The sequence below is a fragment of the Camponotus vicinus genome, unplaced genomic scaffold (assembly GCF_025532165.1).
Source record: "Camponotus vicinus isolate PSW18456_S1 unplaced genomic scaffold, iyCamVici1.0 SCAF_1, whole genome shotgun sequence".
Taxonomy (NCBI): Eukaryota; Metazoa; Arthropoda; class Insecta; order Hymenoptera; family Formicidae; genus Camponotus; species Camponotus vicinus.
This window is the reverse complement of record NW_028141945.1, coordinates 14974740-14991559: the sequence shown is the minus strand read 5'-3', so window position 1 is coordinate 14991559 and position 16820 is coordinate 14974740. Positions and strand designations below refer to the sequence as shown.

The 16820-nt window shown below is 30.6% G+C and overlaps 1 protein-coding gene and 1 long non-coding RNA gene across 3 annotated transcripts in view; one reads left to right on the top strand and one right to left on the bottom strand.

The window, feature by feature from the left end:
• The window catches only part of For (cGMP-dependent protein kinase for), a 44197-nt gene extending 27800 nt beyond the window's left edge, over positions 1-16397 (bottom strand). Inside the window, exon 1 of one of the 2 annotated variants that reach the window (XM_083108523.1) lies at positions 15577-16397. In XM_083108523.1, coding sequence (XP_082964649.1) covers positions 15577-16244 — 668 coding nt within the window. In that variant the 5' untranslated portion in view covers positions 16245-16397. Of the gene's footprint in view, positions 1-7268; positions 7626-15576 lie in introns of those variants that run through there. The other variant, XM_083108549.1, reaches the window with a different exon arrangement.
• Positions 10638-12531, top strand: LOC145976971 (uncharacterized). The gene is made up of 3 exons (XR_014440359.1): positions 10638-10738; positions 10955-11141; positions 11964-12531. It is a non-coding gene; the product is annotated as an uncharacterized LOC145976971 (long non-coding RNA).
• Positions 16398-16820: the final 423 nt, after the last annotated feature.

The window sequence follows — 16820 nt, the reverse complement described above, 5'->3', positions numbered from 1 at the left end:
GATACCATCTTATGGCCCCCTCGAAACCATACAACTTTTGTCTAAAACATTTTTCTCTATCTTGCTTATTTTTCGAGTTATTTGGCTGCCTAAGTTAAAATGGGTCACCCTGTATATATATATATATATATATATATATATATATATATATATATATATATACATATATTCTTTTTTGTTTTACAAATTACTCTTATATTTGAAAAAAAAACTGTTTCTCATAAGTTTACTATTTTTGTGCACGTAAAAATTTTATTTTATTTTAAATTAAAAATTGAAAATTAAATTTAATTCTAGAAAAATTAATCATTCTTGGAATTAATTCTATTTTCACAGATTAATACAATTCTGAGAAACATATGTAAAAGAAGAAAAGTATATCTGTATAAATAAAATTTAATTTTAAAAATGATTAATTTTTTTAGAATTAAATTTTAATTAAATTTTAAATTTAAAATAAAATTTAATTTTTTTTAAATGCACAGAAGAGATAATAAGATCGTGAGATACTAGTTTCATTACAAAATATAAGAGTGAATCTATAAAACAAAATTTAAAATAAAAGAAATATATAAAATTTTTTAATATATAAAAATATTTTAAATAATAATAAAAATATTTTAATATATAAAATTTTCAAATAAATTTTATTTAAATATATATAAAGAATAGAGGAAAATTTAAATATATTTAAAAATTGTATGAAGTGGATATTTTGATTTCACCTTAAAAATAGAAGATTGTTGAAAAATTGCAATAATGAAAAAAATAATATTTTTAGATATTATCTCTCTCAAAAAGATCGCGAATAGAATTTCAACTATTGTATATCAAAATTGGTGGCGTCATCAAATAATAGTTTAGATACAATGATAGACTATATACATAAGATAAGACATAGATTAAGGCTAAAAAAAGATAGATAATGGAAAATTGACAAGTGGATAACATCAAGTGGATAAATAACGTACTGTATATTAATGCATGGGAAGACGTGAATGCCTTTTGCCAAATGTATCAAATCATTACATCTTTCATTTTAAAAGAAAGAGAGAAAGAGATATCCTAATATGATTAATATAATTGTATGAGTATTAAATAATAAATATAAAATTCAATTTTGATAAAATATGCATAATATACCTATATCCTTCAGGACATGATTTTTCGTTAATAATTTCCTAATTTTTTCATTCCAATGATATTAAGCAGATATTTGTTTACTTCCGTTATGATACACACATGCACACACATACACAGATGCTCTCTGAGGAAGATTTATTCCGACGAATTCGAAAACTCGGAAAATAAAAAAAAAATATCGTCTCTCCTTCGATTCAAGCTGGTAAAATCGTAGCTTAAGTCGAATTGATGTCATATGCGCGTCATATTCGTCTCAAAGTGACAATAAAAGATGTTATTAAATAAATCGTCGCGGAAAAAGTGTCGTTCGTCTCTAAATTTAATTCGAAACGAGAAAAAGAGAATCAACGCGTGCGAATCAAGACGCGAACTATACCTTTAATCGTTTTGCGTTCTGGCCATCGAATTGTGTGATTGGTGCTATCAAGTAAATTCATCGATAATTATCAATAAAAACGTAAGCGTTGGTTATTTTTGTCCGACAATTTATCATTGATAATACTTATAAATATCTCGTTGACGTTAAGTCTGGTTCTTTACTTGATTTAGAGTTCGATGCTCTCGAGAAAATTGAATATCGATTCTTTAAGAGCGACTTTTAAGCAATATTGACGGTCATTTTTGCGATTTAATAACGTAATAAACAGATGCTTTTTTCGAAGTCGATTTTTTTTAGTGAAAATGTTGAGAGAAGTTATTATTTTTTTCTTACTTTTTTATCATATAAATTTGATGTAATTTTCAAATTAAAAATTTATTAAAGGAAATATTTTTAATATCGTGTAAGATTTTTATTTAATAAATTGATTGACATTTTTTGTTAAAAAATATATCTTCAAGAATAAAATAAAGATAAACAATTGTAAAATAATGAAATAGAACAATAGTTGCATTATGAATAATTATACACGTTTGCACGATAATCAGTTTAGCTTTGATAAGTTATACGAAAAAATTTTTTTTAATTTTTTACATTTGTTATTTTTGGTTTAAACGGAAATATTAAAAAAAAAACTTGTTTTGCGAAATTAAATAACTAAAAATCTAAAATTAAGAATTGAGCTTATACGAAAGATTTCTATCTAAACAAAATAGAGGTTCGAAGAAAGCTAAAAATAAACCGTAAATAAAAATTAACGTAATAGCGTAAACAAAAATCAAAATTACATATAACGATGTAAATAAAGAATATTATGATATGAATTGATATGAACATTAATATGAACATTATGAATTAATCAACCAAATTTTTCCTCATCAATTAATTAACAAATAAAAAAAATTTATATTAAAAAATACCTTTTTTAATATTCGTTAAATTCTTATAATTTTTTTAAAAGTATAAACTCCACTTGAAAAAAATAATTGAAATGGATTAACTTTTCATTTTAACTCCTCAAAATTTAGTTTGTGAAAAGCTTTTCTTTTTCAATCTCTCATTTATGCAGCTTAAAATTATTAAAATATCTTGAATTTTCACTGAGGAAAAATCGGCCTCATATTAGTTAAAAATTCGCCATTAAAAAGATATTCGGTGAGGAAGGAGAGAGGGGGGGGAGAGAGAGAGAGAGAGATTTTCATATTACACATTTATTTTTTTGGAAAATCTCTTCTTTGATTGCAAATTGGTAAGATTCATCACTCTATGTTAATGAAATTTTTATGAAATATTTATTATTATTAATATTTAATAATTCTATATATATCTAAGAAGATTTAAATATAACGTTTAAAAAAATGATATCTCCATCCTTTTAATGGTACAAATGTACAATTTTTAATAACCTTTTTTTTTATAATATTTGGAGGACTTTTTTTACTTCATTCTACTCTTTCATTTATTTATTTATTTTTTAATTAATTCTACTCTTTCATTTATTTATTTATTTATTCATTCATAATTTTATAATTATGTTTATTATAATTTTATAATTATTTTTATAATTATATTATATTTATTCATAATTTTATAATTATATATATAATCGTATATGCATTAAACATATCTCATATATTAATCACATATTCAATATATCTCAATCAGTTCTTGTTTCTCCTTTCTCGTTTTCAGCAGGATACATACTATATTTCGAGAAATATACCGACCGAGCGACGAGAAAGGCGACCGTTCGAGCAGCAGGTGGATCGGCGGCGGAAATGTCAAACGTATCAGAAGGCGCCACCAGCCGAGATCAGCTGACGCGAGAGATCGCGAGAGCCGCTCGCCGAGGCGCTAATTCGCCCGAGCTCGTTTCTCGTCGAGCCGGCTTCGCTCTCTCGCTCGGCTTCAGCTTTTCGAAATATCGCCGATGGCCGTGATAGGATCTATTTTTAACCCGCGCCGAGATAAGCGCGGGAGGGACGACGGGTAAAGGAGCCAGAATGAAAAGAGAGCGGAGAAGGGAGGGAGAGGGGGGATGCGGGGGAGGGGATGGGGGAAGGGGATGCGAGGGAAGAGGGGGATGCGGGGGGAGAGAGGCGAGCAAACTCGCAGCATCAGTAGCGTAACTGCGTGACACTTCCACGTGGCGCGCGAACATCTGTTTCGCTTTAATGTAACATCGGGAGATGTGTTAAAAAAAAAAGGCGAAACGCGTAGCCGTTTGAGAAATTAAGTCGCTGTCGGAGGAAAGAAATTCGTTTTCGAACGATATTAAAAATATGCGAATTATGCCATGATTGTAACTACGCGCGATGTTATTTTTAGTTGACACGCGAGAGTTATGCTTTGTCAGATGTCAAATATTTGTTATTATTGTACGCGAAGAAAACATACGCAGCGAAATTTCTCTCTCTTGGATTCCTTCGAATTTTTCTTAGCTTGAATGCCATATATTTTTTTCACTGTAATATCATGTAAATTGTTGTGAAAACTAAATAAGGGAGGATATATATCTCCACAAAAATGTATATTTTATATCCATTGTTATTTAGATTGGAAGAAATTAAATAAGAGAATCTAAGTTTAATATTTTATTATATTTTCGGTTTTCTACAAAGACAGGAAAGTGATTTAAAAAATGTCGAAACATTTGTCCTTAGCAAATGTATAGAGATTAAAGTTGCACTAATGTTAATTGATTAATAATTTACTTGTGATAAAACAGAGAATTTTCTTTTATTTTATTTAATACATTATTAATATTAATAAATTATTATTAATTATTATTATTATTAATATATCATTATTATTAATTATTATTATTATTATTAATATTAATAAATAAAAATATTAAATATATAGAATATACATATATGTGTATATTAATATATAAAATATAAATTAAATATTTTTGATGAGAGTTAGATGCAACAAACAAAATAAAATATAAGTCTTCTCATAAAAAATTAATATGAAATCACGGAAATTTTTTTTGTGCTAATAAAAGATAATCTTTTTTTATTTCTATTGTTTTGTAAAAACAGGATATTAATTTCTGCATTTCAATTTTTATCCAATATTGATGATTCAACATATATGTAATTGATATGTGTAATAAATTGAAAATATTACAGAAAGAAATTTAATGAGATTATTTATAATTATATTGCAAATAATTATAAATATTTATAATTATTTATAAATATTAAAAGGAAAGCCCTCGTTCTCGTTACATCACTGACATCGGGACCGACAAATTCGTTCGTACACCAGAGTCACCATAGAAGAGAAAGAGAGTGAATCAAAGAAGTAATTATACGTGACGTCACCCGACTGGTTTCAACACCCGACCCGAGTGCAACGAGTCAAGTCGAGAGCCCGAGTAACAGCAAGTGGGCAGAGAGAGGGCCTTGCAATTAAAGAGATGCGTGTGGAAGAAATGCAATCTTCTTACAACCGTTCCGTGACGTGCGAGGGGAGGGAGGTGGAGGGAACGGTGGAGGCGAAAATAGCACCTCCGCTAAACTCTTTACGACCGGTAAATCACCGGTGCGTTAGTGTCGATACGGTTTACGCAGCCACTTAAAACGGACTAATGCGTGAACGCATTAATCATAATAAATCCGACAGCGAGTAGAAAATTAAATAACTATTTTTTTTAATTATTTGTTGGCGAATGAAATGAGAGAGAGAGAGAGAGAGAGAGAGAAATCTACGACACAATTGTCGCAAAATGTTATGTCGAGTCCATTGTTTATGTCGCGTTGCGCTTCTTATTAAGTCATTAAAAAATCGTTAATATTAATAGAGATAATAATATTACTCGTGTATTAATTAAGTACGCTTAATAACAGATACGCGCGTATATTTGTATGTGTATGATTGTATATATGCGTCCACAAAAAAATTCTTTTAGATGTGCCGATGAATTAAAAAGATTTTATAAATTTTATAAATATTTATAATATTATTTATAATTTATAAATATTTATAACGTCTCTTAGTATATTCGCTTAAATGGACTTAAATGAAAGCTATGAATATCTGAAAGTGACAGTGATTGATAACGTGCTATATTGCTTATAATTATTGCTTATATTAATTTGTAATTTTAATCATTCATTTTTATAGCTATATTGTTTTATGAAATAACGAAGAATTAGAGAAGCAGATGCCAAATAAAAATACGTAATATGTATATATAATTATACATATTCTTCTTCTTAGTCCTTTTGTTCATGTCCGAACATAGTGAATTATACATATAATAGACTTGTTTTTGAGAGAATTATATAATTGCCTGCAATTAAAATTAAATTCATCAATTTAATATTTCATTTGTATTTAATGTATCGATCATATATGCAATTATTGTGCATTAACATTACATAGTGCATTCTACGCATGCATTTCAAAGCAATTAACACAAGAAAATCATAACTTTGTATTTCACTAATAGCTCTCTTGATCGATTCGATTATATAAATACGACATTTATATAAAAAAAGCAAAAAAACTGCAATAAAGCTAATGATGTAGGACTCGATTCATGGACAAACAACATTCAATGTTGCTTTGCTGAATTTGCAGGACAAAATCTAGAAGCAATTAAGGCATTTATCTCGAAAATAAATAAATAAAAATAAAAAATAAATAAATAAAAATAAATAAAAATAAAAAATAAATAATAAAAATAATAATAAATAAAAATAAATAATAACATATACAAGGAATATTTTTTGGACTAAAGAAACAGCTCCCTATAAAAAAAAAATGCAGAAAAATTTTCCTAAGGACGTATTCGAAATTCCGTAACGTGTACAAAGCATCCGATGACTGACAATGAGCCTTATATCGTCACAGTTCAAGTATCGAGCCAAGTATATGCGTCTCCTCGCGCATACGAATAATCGACACGGTGTATCTCGACGAGGTGATCTCGGGTTTACATACATATGAATCCTCTGAAGGCAGAATAGCGGATAGAAACCGCGACAAAAGAAATTGTAATTTGACGAATTGTAAATCGCACGCACAATAGGGGAGATATTTTCAGATCTGGCATTTCCATCACAAGAATTAAAAAATTCCGATGTATGACATAATCGAAGGCTAGTTTATCTATCAATTTCCTGCTCCACTCTCGAATTTATTACCACAAAGTTAATAGGAAATTAAAATACTATTAAATTTTAATATTAAAATGATATGTGAAAGAGAAAGGAGCATTGATTTAATATTGCTGGTACTCTACTTTTGCGAAAAAATATTTGTGTATTTAACAAATTATACGAATATATCAGAATTAATTTCTGATTAATCGCCCAAGAAAATTTCAAAAACGTCAAAAATTTTATAAATACGTTAACTATATAAAATAATCGAAAGTAAGGTATTTCAATTTGATAAAAAATATTTTCTGAAATATTTTAGTTCTCAATTGCTTGGGCAACAACTTTAAAAATAAATAAACAGCTTGAATAATATTAATATTAATATATTTAAAATAAAAAAAGATTTAAGCGTTCCAATAAATTCAACCAAAACAAATAATTCGCGTATTTATTAATTTTTAATATCAAAATGGAAGAAACAATTAATTGCATTAATATTTTTGAATAGTTTTTTTTTAATAAATGAGTTTTTAATTATTTTTTCAATTTATTTCGCGAGGAGTAAATTTGAGTTAGACCAATAAAATTAGCAATAATTTAATATTTAATTATTTATATAAATGACATACCTCCATGATTGTTCTGTCGTTGCTCAATGTCCCTCTCTTTTTCTCTCCCTAGCCTACTTCTCCTTCCTCGTTTGTCCTCCTTTATTATTACGTCATTCGCCAAAACGTTAATTACGATCAAAATTCGATTAATCTTGCACTTTATTACGCAAAAATCACGAAGATCTAATCCACACTGGCACTGACAAATCGCGCGACCCAACCTGAAGTTACGTTAGGTTAGAATTAGAATACACGTGAACGTAAAATGTACTTAATTTTTGACGATTTCTCGTTACGAAACTAATTGTAATAATCGTAAAGAATCATCACGGTTGATTTCTAGCACTCATCGCGATCGAGAAAACACGATAAATAAAGAACGTGTCGCGAAGCGTCTCGCGACCCAACCCCTCCACCTCCCGCCCCATCGAGTCTCGTCGCGAGAATGACACAAAAACAAAAAACACCAGCGCGCCATACGTCACAATATTTACACGCGTATTATTACTCGTATATATGCGTATTCATCTCCCTCGAATATTTATTTATACATCATTATCTCTCGAAGCGCGATCGCGACAAGTATTACAAAAATACGAAACGCGATGAGTCCTTACGATTGTTACATTAGTAATAATGAGAGATGATAAAATTGCCATAACATGTGTGCATTTCATATTAATTATGAGCAACAGAGATGGCATTTCGTGAAATTTCTAATTCGCTGAGTGAATTGTCTAATTATAATTTTCGTCTCGTAAGAGAGTGTTGTGTCAGTGCTATGAAGAACAAATAAACAAGGAGAGAAAGGCACGAAGATACGAATGTCATCAGATAAATTATTATTTTATTATTTTATTATTTTATTATTATTTATTTTTATTATTTTTATTATTTTATTATTATTTATTTTTATTATTTTTATTATTTTATTATTTCTGAAATTAATTAATTAATGCTCGCTCATTTTTGCAGCAGTTACTTAATTCACATCATTTTGAGATATAAAAGTTTAGAGAGTTGGTGTTCGATCAGATTATATTATATTTAGAGAATTGTCTAATAATAAATAAGTTGTATATATGATTTACAATTAATTATAATAGACATCACGCACTTCTAGGTCTCTGTTAATCTCCACGACAGGAGAAAGAACTTTAAATATATAATATAATTAAATGTTAATTTATTATTATTCTAATCCTGAATTTATTCGCGAAATAAATCTAAAAAATAATAGAGAACGTATTGTTGCGAAAAATAAGCTGTCAATGCAATTAATTAAATCTCAGATTTTGACATTAAAATATTTCTTGATTTATTTGCTCTCTTGAGATATATAATATCGAATTTATTGCTTATCGCTTAAATTGAAATAATCAAAAAATGTGGAAGTGTTTTATTATCGTACAGAAAAATTAAATTCTTTTCTGATATTGGTATTAATATATTTTTTTAACCAATTGCTTTCCAATGCAAGATGTATCAACCAAAAACTTATTTCGTAAGCATTACGGGAAATGCGGGAATGATATAGCTTGAGAGCAATTAAATGTTTCAATATCAAAAGTTAGACAATTAAACGTTTTAATATTAAAATTAAAAAAAAAACAGCATTTAAATTTTTTAATTTGTACGGTATAAAAATTAAAAAAGGGATACATAAGGATAAAAAAGTCGATTTTTTTTTATTTTATCTAATAGCTATCGAAGAATATTTTGATAGATTTTCAAATTTAAAAGGAATAATAAAATTATGAAATATTTAGCAAATAATTCGAGAAATATTTTAATATTAAAATCGTAGGAATGTAATTAATTTGCATTAATTTTCCTTTCTAACGATCTGTGTTGAATTATTTCCAATCATTTTTTAAACTTTTTGGACAATAAAATCGAAATTATTTCAATAATTTGAGAAACATTTCACTAATTCATTAATAATTTGATATCAAATTGATATTGATATAACTTTTGATCATTTTATCATTATGATATTTCGTTAGTGCATCTATATAAATTTCATATTTCTTAAATCTATAGTATCTTTGAGCAATTATTATAATATATTTGTTTATCATTTATAATTCGCTGTAGTAGTGTCTTCAAAACAAATATGCAAATATAAAGCAGACAACTTCAATTTTCAACATCAATATTTTCAGATAATCGATAAAAGAAATAAATTTATGATTATATATAGAGCAAATTGATTAGTATTAATATTTAGTATTTAAATATTGCTATTTAATATTTAAATAATACTGAAATATTATATAAATATTTTAACATTGTTAATATAATATTTTAGTATTTAATATTTAATTTAATTATACCATACAAATTATGGCGAATTCGTCTTTCTCATAATGTTATTAACGGAAGTGATTCTCAAGCCATTTTCCGTCGCAGACGAAGATAACGAGGCCTCGGCAAAAATCGCTCGTCACTATTTTTTTTCCGCGCGACATATATCTATATCGATGGATGATCGTTATCCGCAATACTCTGATTATCGCGGTAAAAGATCGATCCGATGATACAACTTACGCAGCCTTCCATACGCACGTGTAAACACACAACGATAGTTCCTGCATCGCAAGCTCTTATCTGTCGTTGTATTTTTTCTTTTTTCTTTTTTTTTTCATAATAGCGGGTTGACCGAGATCTCGCGTGTACCGGGCGTAGACCGGAAGCTCGTTATAACGCGATTCTGCTATCGCGACCGCTGAACGCGTACCAAGATTCCTTGACTTCTATTTTTAGATAAATTGGCCACTTTAAATCCCATTTTCCGTCTGCATTTATTTAAGAACTCGAGAGCTAATTTTATCGATTAAATAAACATATATCTTATCGGTTAAGTAAATATATCTTTTATATTTTAGATGTTATTTTTTATCTAGTGTATTTATATATTAAAATTTTATATTAATATATAAACTATATACTTTTATACTTTTTTTATAAATATATATAAACATGTATTTATATAATATTAATATTTATATTTATATAATATGTATTTATATAATATATTTTATCAATTAAATATATATTTAAATAAAGGAAAAAAAAAGAATTTAAAATAAAAAGGGGGAGGAAAATATATTTCGATGTAAAAAGTACTCTCGCGATGCAAAATGAGTTTGGAGGTGATGTGCAGAGGTTACGAGAGAACTATTCACGGATCATTTGGCACAGTGTATTTACTTGAGTGAATATATGAATATATGAATGTAATGCGAGCCATCTTTGACATTCTGAAAATGGCTCGTGCCTCTTTCTGCAACGCGTTGCGCTGATGCAAACTAGCTCGAATCCGAACGCGCAACGTGCTACGTAGAATGACTATTCCATCTGCAATTACGCAGTAATGCAACGTCCAATGCACAGTTGGACGATTAACTCGCTGCTAATCGTAAGATTGTTTAAACAACGAGCTAATCTCACATTGATAGTAGGTTCACGTGTGTAGGTCATCGAAGGTGTGTATTTCTGATCAATGCAAATTTTACTCTTTGTTATAATTTGTTTGTTGATAACATTCTAAATATGATTAATTTCGCTCGATTAAATCTCCCGTGCTACCCAAACGAAAATGAAATAATCTTTTTTTTTTCATGAACAGAGATACATTTTTTTCGTGCAAAATTGAATGGAAATTAATTAAATTAACTTATTGTTTCTGAATTCACGATTAGTTACAATGTAAGGATACTGTGTCAATGACAGAAATGGATGAAGATTCAACAAAGATCTTATGAATGAAAACAAAAAACTTTGGAATATGATAATTCAATAGGTGAAAGGAATAAAGCGTGAAGCAACAGGTGTTTTAGGCGCAACAGGTATTTCCAGCACACAACAGGTCTCTTAGACGCAACAGATGTTAGTATCATCCTTTCCATCCCTGCTTTATATGCCCTTGATATCAGATTGAAAATCAAATATTTTTCACGCGATTGATATAATGAAACGAAATGCAAAGCAGATCAAATATCTTCATAATAGAAAAAAAAATGTGCGGCATCGAATAAAAATTTGAAACATGTGGAGATTATATTCTCAGGAAAAAAATATAAATTTTCAAAATATAATTTTCTATTAAATTACTCTCTTTCTGAAAAAAAAATAGAAATATAAAATATAAAATTGAAATATGAAAATTAAAAATATAAGATTATCAAAATAATTATATAATAAAAATAATTATATATAATAAAATATTATATAATAAAAATAATTATATTTTTATTGATAATTTTATATTTCCAATTTTAATGTAAAATATATGATAATTGAAACATGAAAATTGAAAATATAAAATTATCAATAAAAATGATTATATTTTATTGATAATTTTATATTTTTAATTTGCATATTTCAATTTTATATCTTATATTTCTATTTTTTTCAGTCATTTAGAAAATTATATTTTGTCGTATTTAAAAAATTTGTATTTTTTTCTGAGAATATAATCTTCACATGTCATTTCAAATTTTTATTCGATGCCACACATTTTTTTCTATTATAAAGATATTTTATCAGTTTTGCATTTCGTTTCAATCGCGTGAAAAGGGTTTAATTTTCAATCATTATATTATATATATTAATCTAATAATCTAATAATATAATTACATTATATAAATTAATATAATATAATATAAAATGTATAATAATAAGTTGATAAAATAAAACTTAATTTTATAGATCGAGGCCTCGTTAAAAAAGGTCCAAAATATATTTCATGTATCTTGTTATAAAAAATCGAGAGCGAAGAGAGATTGAGATTACGCAACGCATATCGAAATTTCGAATGCCACTTAATTAATCACGTTCAACCACGCCCTACAGGAACCATCGCACGATAAAAGGAAATCGCAACGCGTGCATTGATCCATCCATAATGAAAGCGCTTGCATAATGAAATGCACCGAGTTTAAAATTAGCACCTGCTGCTGACCTGCGTTTTGATTGTTTCGCGCTCGCGCGTCGAATTTCGATTATCATCGATAAACATCGTTGCTTCGACGACAGTAGATTTTGTTGTGCTTCTTTAAAAACAGTAGATAAGATAGTTGTGTATTCTCGAATTTTTGTACGATACGATAAGGCGATAATACATTCCAACAGGTAGCTCAATTATGAAAACATAATGGACATCGTGATATCGTAAATAGAAAAAATATACATACTTAAAAAAAATAAAATAAAAAATAACTTTCCTCTACAAAAAATGGAGAGTCAAAATTAGATTAAATCTTAAATATTAAGAAAAATTGTGATAAGTAAATAGAAAAAATATACATATAAGTTTCAACAAAATATTCTCCCACAAATTTACCATATTTTTCAAGATAAATCTCTCATAAATATTATCGTGCAAAGTAATGTAAATTTATAAAAAATTATTCGTTCCTAGAGTTAACATGATGGATCGTTATTTGTGGAATGCATATGAATGTAAAATCGTTTTTTTCGTGAGGTAATATAAATAATATCTATCAAAAAGTCAAATTATAGTAAAAATAAATATAAAGTAATTTATAGAAATTTAAAAACCACGGGATATTTATTTTCCATAACTTGCATCATTCCATGATAACGTGAAGGCAGTAGTCGAGTCACTGAGCAAAGATCTATAATATTTAAATAGATTAACTTTCTAATAAATGCGATACTGTGTCCGATTTTTAATTTTCGGCATCACATTTTTTCTTATTTTTGATAAATTTCCTCAAATAAAAGTGCGCGCAATACATTTAAAATTCTTATTATTTGCTTATTTATTCCTTGCATTCCATTCAATTTATAATAATGAAAAGTAGTTGAGCTTTTTTTGAGAACCTCAAATGTACACGAAATTTTAAGTTAAAATTTATTAGCAACTTTTAGTGTATCTCGATTATGAAAGATATTCGATAATTATTTGAAAAAAAAATTTATAAAACAATTAACGTAAATTTTTAAATAAATTGCATGCCAGAACCAAAATCAATTTTTTATTAAATAGCAATCGCGCGGTTTAAATAATTTTATTCATCTAAAGAAAAGGGAAAAGACCAGTCCGTGGAAGATTAAATGTCAGCTGCAAGTTTCTCGTAAGGGAAAACATTACATTGATCTCTCCACCTTTCATGACGTAACCTGTAGATCTACTGCCTTCGAACACGCGGAATGCAAATCCCCGCCGAACATTTATTAGCGCCGGCTTCAATATTTGTGTCGCGCGGGCGCGCGCATGTGTGTGTGTGTGTTAATATTTAAACACCTACGCGCGTATCAAGTCGCGTGTACACCTGATAAACAGAATAATCATGGGCGTCAATAAATCGAACACAATTGAAATGAATATTGAAATAAGATGAAACAAAAGTAGAGAAAATTGCGAAATTATTTTCCTTTTTTTCTGATTTCATTGTATTAAATTTTTTTTTTTGGAGAAACAAAAAATAAAATCCGTAGGCATGGCCGGAATATCGATAGACATAATTAATATACGGTATTATATTATATTTTTTCTTTTTACTCTAATATACATTCGTGCTGATTTAAATTCAGTTTTGTTTGTACACGAATTTATATTGTGTGTGTCTTGTAATTTGGTATTATTGAGATTTTATAAAGTATATGTCGAATTGATTCGAAATCATAAGAAATTATGATATGAAATCAGTTTTATAATATAATTACTAATATAATTAATAATTATATAATTAATAATTAGGACTTAAAGGATTTGGCGTATCTCAATCTTTAGCAAATAAATCGCAAGATTTCATTTTTTAATTATTTTTGAATCGTATCTTAAAAATAATTTCCACAAATTTTTAATTAGAGACCTAGTAAGAGATATTTAATTACTCAATCAAAGGCATTTAATTGTAATAATAGAAGAAAATTATCTCAATCAATTTATCTCTAAACCACCGAAAAGACCCGTTAGAAAAGTATGTAATCGGTTACCCGAGCAAAAGAATATTAGCTATAATTTAGCAAAAGTGTAATTTCGTGAAGGTGAAGGATGTCCGAAAATAAATATAAATTGTTGATGATACGAGCGATGACGAATTTGTTTAAAAAAGACGATCTCAAAGTCGGCGAGTTTAATCATGGACAAGGATCACTTTTGCATACTCGTAATAATAAAGAAATTTTTGCCGAAATTATAGCACACTTTTTTCATCGTCAATTAACGCGCGAAATTAGTCGCAAAGTTTGATAAACCTAACTTTGTATAAATCTAACCTATAACTCTATAAATCATACAAATCAAATCGATCTATGATTTATAGATTCATCTCACCTTCGACGCTATAATTAGTAAGATGTATTTTTTTGCATTCGTATAAAGTGATAAATTGATACGAAAAAAAAAAATGAACCGCTTAATGTTTTCGTCTCTGAAAAATTCGCGGAAAAGAAAAATGTCTATCTTGCACACCCTATATACATACATTATACATTCTCTTACGATAAACGTAGAAGAATTAGGACGTCAAATCTTCTCGAGGACAAGCTTTGTAAGAGAGTAAAAAACGAAAAATGTACAAATTATTTCCAACACACCCGGTGAATGTTTCGTACGAGCGGAACATAAATCTTATTAAATAATCAACGTTACAATCTTCTTTGCATTTCCTACGAAGTATGCTAATTTTTTAGCTCCTACATTTTTTCACGCTTGCAACAACTTTCTAAAAATACACTCCGTGTAGAGAGAAAGAGAGATAAAGAGAAAAAGAGATAGAGAGAGACATTTGTGTTTATTCTCAAGAGAGCGCCCAATATATAGGACACGCGTGTGTATACGTCCCATCATTTTGCCTCGCACTGTACTTTATTATCACCGGCTATCGACGGTGCATATATACATGTACGCACTCTTGACGGTCGATCGCGTTTTACGCGTCTGTCAAAATCGAGAAACGTCAGCTGAGGGAGGCGCGCGCGCGCTCGCGCATCCAGCGGATGTTTAAAAATATCCACGTTTTAATGCGGGAAATTGGAGGGTCGGCGAGGCAAGGTCGGAGCGCAAGGTGCGCGCGAGGAGGAGGGGGAGGGGGGAGGAGGATAAAAAAGGAGAACGGGCGTGCACACGACACACACACACATGTATGCGTGACAAATATGTACACATGCACATCCCATACAGCACAGAATATTGCAGCAATATTATTAATATTTGTAACATTACAAATATTTGTAACATTACAATAACATTGCATTATTACCGTAATATTGCTGCAATATTGCTACAATATTTTGTGCTGTACGGGCATATACGCGAGCATTGAATAATCCAGACGCGTGGAGTACGAACCTGTCGCTCTTGTCGACGACCGCGAGAGGCGCGAGCTCCTGGAGCGGCGGCTCCGCGGATATCCCCTGGGCGCGATCGCGGGTGCGCGGCTTAGTCGGCGTGAGCGGGGGCGCCGCGCTGAAGGGCAGGATGCTGAGGAACTTGTCCAGGTGGCTGCGCAGCTCCTGGATCTCGGCGTCGCGGCAGCAGACAGCCGCCTCGAGCTCGGCGATTCGCTCATCCTTGGCGTGCAGCAGATCCCGGAGATCGATGAGCCGCTTGTCGCTGGCGCGCAGCAGATCCTGGAGATCGGTGATTTGCTCGTCCTTGTCGCACAGCAGCTGCTGGAGCTCGAGGATACGACGGTCCTTGGCGGGCAGCATCTCCAAGAGCTCCCCCAGGCTCGGCATGGCTACGGCTTGGTGGTGGTGCGACGCACTACCTCCCGCGGTAGCGGCGACGGCAATGTGCGGCGACGGCACTTGCGCCGCGCTGGAGGTGGTAGTGATGGTGGTCGCGCTATTGCTGGTGACGGCGACGACGTCGGCGGCGGCAGCGCCGTGCGTCGACGGCAGCTGCGACGAGGCAGCGTCGTCCTGCGTCGACGAGAAGCACAGCGAGTCGAAGCACACGCGCATAGACACGCAGGCGTCGCCGATTGGCACTCGGTATTTGGTACCCTTGTCCATTCAACTCCTGTTCTGAGCGCGCGCGCGAAAGAGAGAGAGAGAGAGAGGAGGACTCGGAGCGACGCGACCGGGACGTCGTCGATCTACGTTACTATCGCGCGAATTCGCGTGATTCGCGCTCGCTAAGAGCGGAGGACCGACCTCCTCCACCGCCTCCTCTCCACCGTCCGTTCGTGTCGTGTCGTCCCGCGCGCGCGCGCGTGCGCGCTTGCTCGCGGTCGGTGGTGGGGAGGGGGAAAAGGACGGCGCGAGAGAAGGAGCGAGAGAGCGAGTACAGGATTGGTGGAAGTGGGGAGGGAAGGGGGAAGAGCGAGAGGGAGATTGGCTCACGCGTCGCGCCGCTGTGACGTAACGATGAATTTTGAAAATCGACTGGATTCGCGCGTCCATAAGGCAGAAGAATTGGAAACATTATACGGTTTTTAATTGGTTTTGATAAAATATTTATATTTTTAATTCATTTTATAAAAATATTATTAAATCGATTTTATTAAAATATTCTTAATTGATTTAAAAATAAATGTTTTCTATTTTTAATTAATTTTATAAAAATATTAAATTGATTTTATTGAAAGA